Source organism: Terrapene carolina, unplaced genomic scaffold (assembly GCF_002925995.2).
Source record: "Terrapene carolina triunguis isolate 2854851 unplaced genomic scaffold, T_m_triunguis-2.0 Scaffold210, whole genome shotgun sequence".
In the NCBI taxonomy this organism is placed as follows: Eukaryota; Metazoa; Chordata; order Testudines; family Emydidae; genus Terrapene; species Terrapene triunguis.
Window position 1 is genome coordinate 7,185,743 of NW_020664561.1, and position 10,516 is coordinate 7,196,258.

The following is a 10,516-nucleotide window of genomic DNA, read 5'->3' on the forward strand; positions in this document are numbered from 1 at the left end:
AATAATCTATTCCCCCACCGCCTATCTGAGCAATGTCTCAGTGCATCCAACTGATGAGCAAGGAACAATGCTTAGTGCTGTTCAGACCCGAGAAACACCGCCAGGAAAAGCCACCTTTTACGCATTTTTTTAACCATTAGCCAACTTGCCATCCCCACATAACACCCCTCCCTTCCCCAACCCCTTTGGGCCGAATCCTCCTCCTTTCCCCCCAAAACCAGCCATCAAATCCCCTACGCCCCTGAACTGAAAGTGGAGACATATCGCACAGCCCCCATCTGTGTCACCACAGATTCTGACTTTCTAATGCTCTGTCAAGGGTCATTTGGGTCCCCCCCGCCAGTTCTGCTGCTGGCCTGTAGTACCTGGCTGAACAGAGTAGGGGTGCTCTACCAGGCCCTGGGGCTTGTATTTGGCTCTTGAGACTGCTCTCCCTCCTTTGTCACCCTCCACCCCCCCTTAGTAGCAACTCCCCCAATATTTTGACTTAACCCAGAATGCTGCTATTTTCAAATACTTCCCCGGCTGTAACAAGCTCAGCCTCTCCTCGGGGGTATTTTAATTTATACAAAAGTATCATATCTTATCACGATCAGCCTCTGATTCAGTTGCTCTTCAGTATTAAAAAGCCAGAAAGGGAATAAATTCAGCGAACGTAAAAATTAATGTGGAACGATGGGATCTTTCATCTGGCATTTCCAAGCACAGTTTTTGCAATGGGCTTATGTAATCAGACATAATTATCTGCACATGTTCAGTTGCATTACTTCACAAAGCCGCCTGGCTCTGCCTCGTGACGTCAGGTCTCTGTGCTAAGCCTTAATGTCCCTTTTTCTCAGCACAGCTGAATTAAAAGGAAGGTAAAAGCAATGAGCCAAGCCTTCCGCCACATCTCTCTCCATGCGTGGTGGCGTTCTCTCTCTACACCCCTGCTTTGGTGGATTTTATTTATTTATTTTGGCCATCCCAATGACTCGCAGGTCTTGATTTGCTGCCTAACGCTAGGAAATCTCTAATTTCAGCCGGTGTTTGGCTCCATAAAGGAAACACAAGGGGGATCAAAGCAAGGGGCTTTCCTTCGCGCGAGCTGGTTGCAGACTGAGAGAACGGAGATGGCTGGATGCCACGTCCCACTTGAGCACCCCAACGTTTGGGTTTGAAAGCCCTTCTGTGTGCAGCTTCACAAAATGGAGAGAAAGCAAGCGAGCCCAAGGAGGCTGTTTTATTGCTTCCACTCATATCATATCTTGTTCCCAGTGCCTTTGTTTCAAAATGACATGAACTCATGGTGAATGCCTAGCGGGGCCAAGGGTGTCCTGCCCATTCCCCCAATGAAGGTGGCTAGTTTGGAACAGATCCCCTTGGGTGGGCTGTGTATGGATCTGGAAGGCTATCTGGAGAGACAGGAAGGGGTCTAAACCCTTCACCTCTCCTCTGCCCCCACCGCCAATGGATTCCTTTGCTCTCCCTCCCTCTTTTCCCAAGTCAGATACACCAAAAACAAAACTACATTGCAAACATGTTTCCCTCTTCGTGACCTCTAAAAGGGCCAGAGAAAAACAAAACAACCACTCCTCGAGAACAGCCTCCTTTTCCAGGCTGCCCTCTTGTCCCCGCTTGCTGTCACTGCCGCTGAGATGGCGGACGATTGATCTGAGAAATGAAGTTGGATTGCTGTCCCGAATCTACACTCGGTTCTCCTTGTGTCTGTCTGATCGATTTCACTCTGTACGACACAGCTTGTCGCTATGAATTTTCATGCTACTCGGGAGCCGCCAGCGCACCCAAGAACAAGTAGAAGATGTTTTTTACCCTCCCCCCCTTTTTTATCATCATCATCATCATTGTTTTTTGGCTTTAGACACCAACTAGGGGAAGGGTTATTTTTAGACCATGGCTCTGTCCATGATGGGCTCTGTCCATTGGCCTCCTTGTGGAGATTTCAAGGGCTGGCTCGTGGTGACATTCCCTACCACTGTTCTACTAGGTGTCACCTGTTTAGCAGCTCCTCTCAGCTGAACGCATGTGGCCGCAGGTGCCTTGCAAACGCTGATCGTGTCTGACAGGCCTAGACGCCAGCTGCCTGCATGAAGCCTGCCCAATCGCCACTTTTTGTGGGCAGAACTCTGCCGTTGGCGTGACCGATACAGAAGCAATAAACTAGGTGACCGTAAAGCTAAGACAAGTGCTACTAAGTGGCATTCTGAGCCCTATGGCTTTGAAATAATTGGGAGTGAGAGAACAAAAATGAAACACAAAAAAAAAAGAAAAAGAAAAACAAGCCTATTTTTCTTACACTGATGCCCTGCGGACTATACATCTGACTTGCTGCGAGCCCGTCATTGTATCCTCCTGTCTGGCTGATAACATGGCGAAGGGTATCCACCTAAACAGACCAACAACAACAAAAAAGAGAAAATTAGAGACAGAGAGAGATTATTAGGCAAAGCCACTCTGGTTTGTATTTCGGCATGTTATCAAAAAACCAAACATCGCGATCATTTGCAGGGCGGCTTTTGGGACGGAAGATGGAGGACGTCCTCCTCCCGCCCCCCTGCCCCCGGCATTGTCACTCTCGGTTGTCAGTTCTGAGCATCGCAACAAAGACAGTGGGGAGGAAAGAAAACTCAAGGGGGGCGGTCAGTTCCTTGCTGCAGCTAACTCAGTGATTATGCACAGGAAGGAAACTCTAGCTGCCCTGCCCTCTTTCTGCCCCTCCATGCTGCAACCCACTGGGATGCCCATGTCAACCGAAGAGACGCAAAGTCTAGGTGAGCGTCGTTCATGTGACTCCTTTGCTTGTTTCCGGAGGGCACGGAATGTGTGTAAACTTACCATGGCAACAGATCACCATCCCTCCCCCACCTTGCCTTGCTGCTCCCCTCCCCCAATTACCATCCCAAGCCACAAGCTGGCTGATGCCCGTCAATGACACCTTGCTCTGCATCCAGGGTGACAACAGGGATGATTAGAAATTCTCTTTGCCAACATGGAAATGTTTGAGTGGGTGTCACCTCCCGCCAGCTGCAAAGCCCTGACTGCCTACTGGACCCATGGAGTTGTTGGGGGTGGATGGGAAGCGAGAAGTCTATAGAAAACGTTATGTGCATCTAAGATAATTAGCGGGCATGACCCTCTGTTGTCCAAAGCTGTTGACGCTCCTGAAATGATGCCCAAAGCCCTTCCCTGTCTCATCGGACTCGAGAGGGGCTGCATGGCTGCCTAAGCCTGCGCTGTTGGTTGTTAATTAAAACAGGGTGTATTTGTACATTTCAGCATTGCTCTCCTTTCAGCAGACACCGAGCTTCAGCATCAAACGAACGAGTGGAAGCCTTGCAAATGAGACGCCAGTACGAACATCTGGTCCCGTCCCTTGAAAAATAAAGCAAGCGAGCTAGACCTTGGCTAATTTCATTTGAGCACACGCCTGTTCTTTTAAACCTCTCCTAACGCAAACTAACAAGCCAGAGCCAAATGCATTCACAAAGTGTGGGCAAGATTCCCCAAGACAATGGTTTTTTTTGGTTTGGTGGGGGTCGGGAGGTTTTTCCTGTTGGTTTGTCTGATTGGTTTGTTTGCACCATTTAAGATTTCTCTTTTGGGACCGGAGTGGGAAATGCCAATACAATCAAGGGCTCTTCCAACACTAACGCATTCACTGGCAGCACATCGGATGGGTCCCTACCTGTGACTGCACGTTGGCTCCAACCTGGGCCCCTTGGTAAGAATCCCCATTGAGTGACTGCACGCTCATGAACAAATCTCCAGAGTTTGACATGTTAAAAGAACTGGAAGAACCTGGAAAGGAAAGAGTGAGGCACCTGAATCATAGAAAGGAAAAGGATCCACCCCGCAACTCTCAGCCAAGAGGAAGGAACGACATGCAAAGCAACCCCAAAACGAAAACAAAACACACAGTAGGTTAGTAGTATGAAGAACAGAGCAAGCAAAAAAAAAAAAAAAAAAAAAGGGTGCAAACTTGAGGTTATACAAAGCCACATATTATTACATCTCAACATAAGGCTTGTCCTTTAACAGCTTCCCAACTGGGGGGGCAGGAGGTGGATATTTTCAAAACCCAGCCTAGGGGACTGGGATGCCCAATTCCCATTCATCTGAGCACATCCAAATCCTTTAGGCAGTTTTGTGCAGCTTAGCGCATAAAGGGCAGATTCTTTACAGGCCTCTGGGACAGAACTCCCATAAATGTTCATAGAAGGTCTGCTGATGAGCCGAGTGTGGAATGTGCTTTCGAGGAGGTTAGGTTATAAAAGAAGGTGTGCTGCTCCCTCCATGATAAATCCATTACTGGACAACTTCATCAGGTGGGGCTAGCAGCCATCTATGAGCTAAGGTTCACTAGGACAGGAAGGCATCGCATAGCCTTCTCTTAACATCCTTTGGCATCCCACACTTCCATTCTGGCAGATTATAGTCATTGGTTAGGCAACACAAGCACCCACGATGGACCATCAGAGGATCTCCTACCCCTTTCCATGCCAGCTGCCTAGCAACAGTGAACTCTGCAAGCAAATTACAGACCAGGGATCCCTCCGCATGCACTAGTCGCCACTGCTAATAATAGAGACAACTGGGTGGGCCAGAAAAATGTCTTTGCAGAAACAAGGTTTTCTGCTTCCAGCTCTGAGGCACCTGACCACCTCCCCTGCCCACTGACCAGAGGAAACAAAACCATTGCACAACCGGAACGCGTGGAAAAAAATGGTTTCCCGGGATTATTTTGAAACTCTCGTGCAGCTCAGCGCATTAAGTGTGAGAAAGCTCAACGTGCAAGGTTGGGTTATAAACATGACGTTCGCTGGCAAGGGGGAGACTTCAGGGGCCCAGGTCAGCTCCACTGCACTGATCCAACCCCAAGCTGCTCAAATTTCAATCCCCACCCCCTGCAAACCCAGATCGGCAACCATCGTCTTGGCGGACTTGCCCAGCAGTGAGTCATGCGTAAGCTCTGAAACAAATCGACAGCGCAGGTCCCTCCTCCTGTCATGGAGAGGGAGTGAATAATCTCGCCCAGGGAGGCTCTTCTGACGGAGCCTGCTTCCGAGAAGGGGACAGGAAGTCAATTGGTGAGAATTTGGCCTATGCAACTGTTAGCTCTTGGAGTGTCTCTTCACAAGGGCCTCCCATATGTGACTGTAGAAGGTCTCAAAATTAAGGGGAGCCGGGAAGATCACTCGGCTATAAAAGCCTGACCTAAAGCCCACTGTAGCCAACAGAAAGACTCTCCTTGACATCAGTGGATCAGACCCTAAATGTGCTTGGAAAGAACACAACCAGTAAAGGCTACAGCGGCCGTATTGCTGCGAAACACTGCCCAGTATGTTGCAGAGAATAATCCAAGAATAAGAAACAATAGGAACAACTCAGCAGATAGCAATACTGAAACCTCCACATCTCTTGCTTAGCAGGCAAAGAACTTCCATTTCCTTTCTGCACCCAGGGTTATTATTTGAAAGGTAAAAGTATATGATAACAGTATTACTTTGCATTCATATCATATCTTTCCTCTGAGAATCGCCAAGCACTTTGCCAACCTCAATGAATTTAGCCCCACACATGGTAGGAGAGAATTGTTATTTCCCCTTTAACAGCTGGCACAGAGAGGTGAAATGATGTTCTCAAGGGCACTCAGCAAGTAAGTGGCAGAGACGGGAGCAGAACCCAAGATTCCGCTGCTGCTCCCTGCGCTAACCACTACACAACACTCCCTCCCCAAGTGGCAAGGGATTATTCTATCTCCACCAGGGCAACTATTTTATTCCACCCCCCCACCCCCACCGCAGGTTTAAAATAAATCAATCAATAAATACAACATACACCTCACTGATATTTGATTGAAAGTTAACAAACCAGACAGTAGAGTGGAGAAAAATAAAATAAACAGCCGCAAACTCTAATTCTGAATAGCGGCAGTGTCTTGGCAATCATAAGGGCGCGCGAGAGGCCATTTGGAAGATATACACTGCTACTGGCACAGAGTCTTACAATAGATGTGCCTACATAAATGTTAAATATGTCTTGCTCCTGATGGAGATGCAACCATAAATATGCGCATACCAAATGTGCTGCATGTACGGATGCATTTGCATCAGAGCAGTAATTGCCGAGATAGCCCTTTCCGCTGTCGGTAGTGCTGTTTCAGCATTCTGCTGTCTATGTACAAGCCATGTGTGAAAATGATGAGGGCCTAGAGTCTCGGAGAAGCAGCTGAGAGAGGCTAATACACTGGTGTGGGAGAGGGGGAAAGAGGTGCCATCAGAATGAAGACTCCAGTGGCATCCATGAGGTTAGGAGGTACTCTCTAAATGCACCAATCAGAAGAGGCTCCATCACAGATCTAATCTGTCACTCTAAAGGTCCCATGTTATGGGAGTCAAGCTTTTGAAGGGTCACTGCAGCCTGATCTGGGACCCCACAAGAGCTGATATGTAACAACGGACATTTAGCTTGTAAGTTCTTTGGGGCAGGGTTCTTTGCTTTGATACATGTTCATACAGAGCCTAGCACAAAGAGTCCCTGAGCCCTGCATGGGATTCTTGGGTGCTATCATAATACAAACCATAACAATAATTAACAGGAAAAGCACCTGTAACAGCTGCTGCTGTTTAGCATCTGTGCTTTATCAGATGATAACCCAAGACCTTTGCACCACTCGTCCCTTAGCTGGCTTCCCATCAGTAACTTCCCAGTTCCATTCTCTTCATTGGCTTCCCATCCATCCTCTCTTCTTCCACTGGCTTATTTCCCACAATGACTGAAGTGTGTGGTGGGGGTTATGGTCACCGTTCACACATCCTTGAAGAGTGCCACCTCCAAGGAGGATGACGAACTGTGATCTGAGGAGGTACCACTAGTTGCAATGGGAGGAAAATAAATATTAAATTTGGGGTGAAGGTTGGACCGTGACAGGGCTTCAGTGTCCCATAGAAAGTGACGGAAGCTTAGACACTTGGTCCATTTAAAACCAGTCGGTTCAAGGCACTGGGGAACATGCTGTAGAGGAAAGCCTGTATGGGCCAAGGTGAGAGTAACTCATCGTGGCAAATCCCAAAGGGACATAGCCTCCTTGTAGATCGCATGCCACCTGGATCAATCGTGCAGGAATAGCCCTTTTGCAAGGTTTCATTTAGTCATTTTTGCCTTTGTGGCAGAGAAACTGTTGCCCGTTTCAGGTACAAGGGCAACTGACCAGGTTGTTGTCGGTGGTAGGTTTCAGCATCAACTTGAATGCACTGACCCCAGAGGGGAGATTAACTAGATATGTCTAAACAGGTCTTTTCCACCTCTAATTCCGGTGATCTCCACATCCAATTCCCAATTGCTCCCTAATATTCAAACGTCTTCATGACTTGCTCATTGCCAATCCTTTTCCCTCATTTCCACTTGCTTCAACTTCCTTGCTGTCCCACCTCTCTATTCCCAACTGCCCCTCAACACGCCTCAATCCCACCTTGAATCCTGCATTTCATAGGAACATAAGAACGGTCATACTGAGTCAGACCAAAGGTCCATCTAGCCCAATATCCTGTCTTCCAACAGTGGCCAATGCCAGGTGCTTCAGAGGGAATCAACAGAACAGGTAATCATCAAGTGTTGCCCATTCCCAGGTTCTGGCAAACAGAGGCTAGGGACACCATCTCTGCTCATCCTGTCTAATAGCTATTGATGGACCTATCCTCCATGAACTTATCTGACTCTTTTTTTTAACCATATTATAATCTTGGCCTTCACAACATCCACTGGCAAAGAGTTCCACAGGTTGACTGTGTGTTGTGTGAAGAAATACTTCCTTTCCTCTTACTAGTCTCTCTCAGTGAAGTGCCTGGTGATGCTGCGTTCAAAGGGCATTACAAACAAGGGTATGTTGTACAAATTAGGGTGACCAGACGTCCTGATAAAATCGGGACTGTCCCGATATTTAGGCGTTTGTCCTGCATGCCGACCACCTTTTTTTTTTTTGCTCCACCAGCGGCACTCCCGATATATACCATGAAACACTCCGGACACCAATAATGTGATGGGCTTTTATCACACTGAGCCCATCTAAGTCATCACTGCCCAGATGAAACCTGGGGCCAGTAATTCTGCCTGCAGCCACACATGTGTGACTGCCGTTTAAAGTTAACGGGAGCTGCCTGTCTCTGTTGACGAGTGGAATTTGGCACCAGACATGCAAAATACTTTTCTCAGCATTTCTACCACCATCTAAAATGATGGAAGAACCCGTCCTAGGCTGGTGACTTCAGTGGAAGTCTGACAATTGACATCTCACTTATTTGGCCTCATTGTTTTTTGGCTTCCTTTTTGCACTTCACATGGACAGTGAAACTTGCAATTATTTACCCAGTGCTGCAAGTGCAAAGGGCACCTGAACGTCCGATGATACAGCTCCCATGCTGAAGAGCTTACTCTGGATTTCCACCTAATGTGACCAAAAGCTATCACAAAGGACAGAGGAAGGCAGAGGTAACAGAAGACAAGAGGCTCAGCAGCAATCAGATAAGGCAGAAGGCTTGTTGGCTTTTCAGGCTTGTTACAGACAAAGCGGGTGTTGGTTTCCCAATGGTGCAGTCCCCTCAAAGAGCAACATAAAAAGGGATCAGGGGCTCTGCAGCTGGTTTTCATCTGGACACCGCACTGACAAGGTGGGTGCAGGGTGTTGTTTGTCAGAAGTTCGTCAGCTTCACTTGAGCTGCGCTGCTCAGCGCTTCTGAGCCCAGAGAGCACAGCCTGCATGCCCTGGGAGGGGGCCAGATGGCTGAGGGTGGGGCATAAGCGGATCTCAGGATGGGGGCTGGATAGATGTGATCCCTACCCTCGTCCACGTGTTGCTGAGTTCTTCGACTCAACAGAAGCACCAAGCTCCAGCAGTGTGGGCACCCCCAAGGAAAGCAGCATGAGTAACATTAAATCGCTTCCCATGCCCACCGCTCTACGACGCCCCTCTTTGCTCCGCATTCCCTTCCAGTTCCAACGTCTGGTTCTTGTGCTCAGGGCTCTGCAAAGCTCCGTGCCTTCAGCCCATCTCTAGCGGCTCGTTTCTCCCCTGCTTGGGCTCTGCCAATTCCAATGCCTCCATGCCTTAGTTCACTCAAAGGGCCCTAGGCCTGGAATATCCAGCCAGCACACAGCCACCCTCTTCATCAAATCCCTCCTCAGCACCCCCATTTCCCGTAATCCCTGAAACCTGCCCTGTGAACTGAAAATGTATCAAAAACCCAAACTGTGCCCCTTCGATTCACTGTGTGCACCCCTCCTCCCAGCACCCCCTCCCTCTTTGTCATTGGCCATTTAAATTGGGGCAGGGACCCTGCGGGATCTCCACGTACAGCACCATGCACACCCATGCCACTGTTCAATAAATTACACCATTAGACAGGCAACATACTGAGCTCGGCCCACATTTGTCTCCCAGTCATTTCTCCCCTTGCACCTTCAGTCTGTCGCACTCCAGACCGATACCCACTCATCGCTCACTCTTGTACCGTCTGTCTACCTGCTACAACGATCACCATCAGCTGCTGCTGCCTCGGGGCTCTGCACAGTACAGACCTGTCACAGCCAAACTGGCTGCTGTGCTTGCAGGCACAGGGCTGGGTGTCCAGGAGCCATAAAGGAAGGTGCTTTTGCAACAGGTAGATAAACATTGCCTCTTCCTCACCCAGCACGGTCGCCCCCCAGACCTTAACCATGCTGGCTGCAGCTCATGTTGCAAGCTGCCTGGATCAGACGGGTAGACAGGGTGCAGGTACACTAGCCCATTTGGAGCATCCAAAAGGGGTCATCGGGGTCTGTTGCACTTTTTATGGTTCTTGGCACCAAACACCAACCCTCTAAAGGCAGGCCTGCACAACATGCGGCCCGTGTGGGCTCACTGTGCGGCCCGCGGGGGGGTGAGTAGGCAAGCAGCGGGTGAGGGAGGGGGCCTGAGTAGGTGAGCGGGCGGGCAGTGGCGGGGAATGAGTAGGCGAGCCGGGCAGGTGGAGGGCTGAGGAGGCGAGTGGGCGGGCAGTGGCAGGGGGGGCAGGCGAGCCGGGAGGGGTGGGGGGCTGAGGAGGCGAGCGGGCGGGCAGTGGCGGGGGGCAGGTGAGCCGGCGAGCTGGAGGGGTGGGGGGCTGAGGAGGCGAGTGAGCAGGCAGTGGCGGGGGATGAGTAGGCGAGCCGTGGGAGGGGGGTGAGGAGGCGAGTGGTGAGTCAGTGGCTGACCTGTTCTACTGATCTGGTCTGGCTCCCATCCCCTCTCCCAAGGTCGTCTCCAGGCACCAGCAAAACAAGCAGGTGCTTGGGGCGGCACATTTCTTGGGGCGGCATTCTGGCGCTGGCCATCATAGGTGCCGACTCCGGGGCATGGGGAAAAAGTGCCCTCGCCACCCCAGCTCGCCTCCGCCTGCTCCCCTGAGCGCGCCGCCGCCGCTCTGCTTCTCCCCCTCCCTCCCAGGCTTGCCACACGCGAAACCGCTATTTCGTGCAGCAAGGCTGGGAGGGAGGAGAAGCC

At 50.1% G+C, this 10,516-nt stretch overlaps 1 protein-coding gene across 5 annotated transcripts in view; it reads right to left on the reverse strand.

Moving 5' to 3' along the window:
- LOC112107409 (pre-B-cell leukemia transcription factor 1) overlaps positions 1 to 10,516 on the reverse strand; it is a 238,168-nt gene that overhangs the window by 15,739 nt on the left and 211,913 nt on the right. For 2 of the 5 annotated variants that reach the window (XM_026655441.1, XM_026655440.1), the window contains exons 7-8: positions 3,686 to 3,798; positions 2,297 to 2,386 (exon numbers count right to left, since the gene is read on the reverse strand). The exons of 1 other annotated variant lie outside the window; for it this stretch is intronic. In XM_026655441.1, coding sequence (XP_026511226.1) covers positions 2,297 to 2,386; positions 3,686 to 3,798 — 203 coding nt within the window. The remainder of the gene's footprint in view (positions 1 to 2,296; positions 2,387 to 3,685; positions 3,799 to 10,516) is intronic. 2 more of the 5 variants (XM_026655444.1, XM_026655442.1) reach the window with 1 other exon arrangement.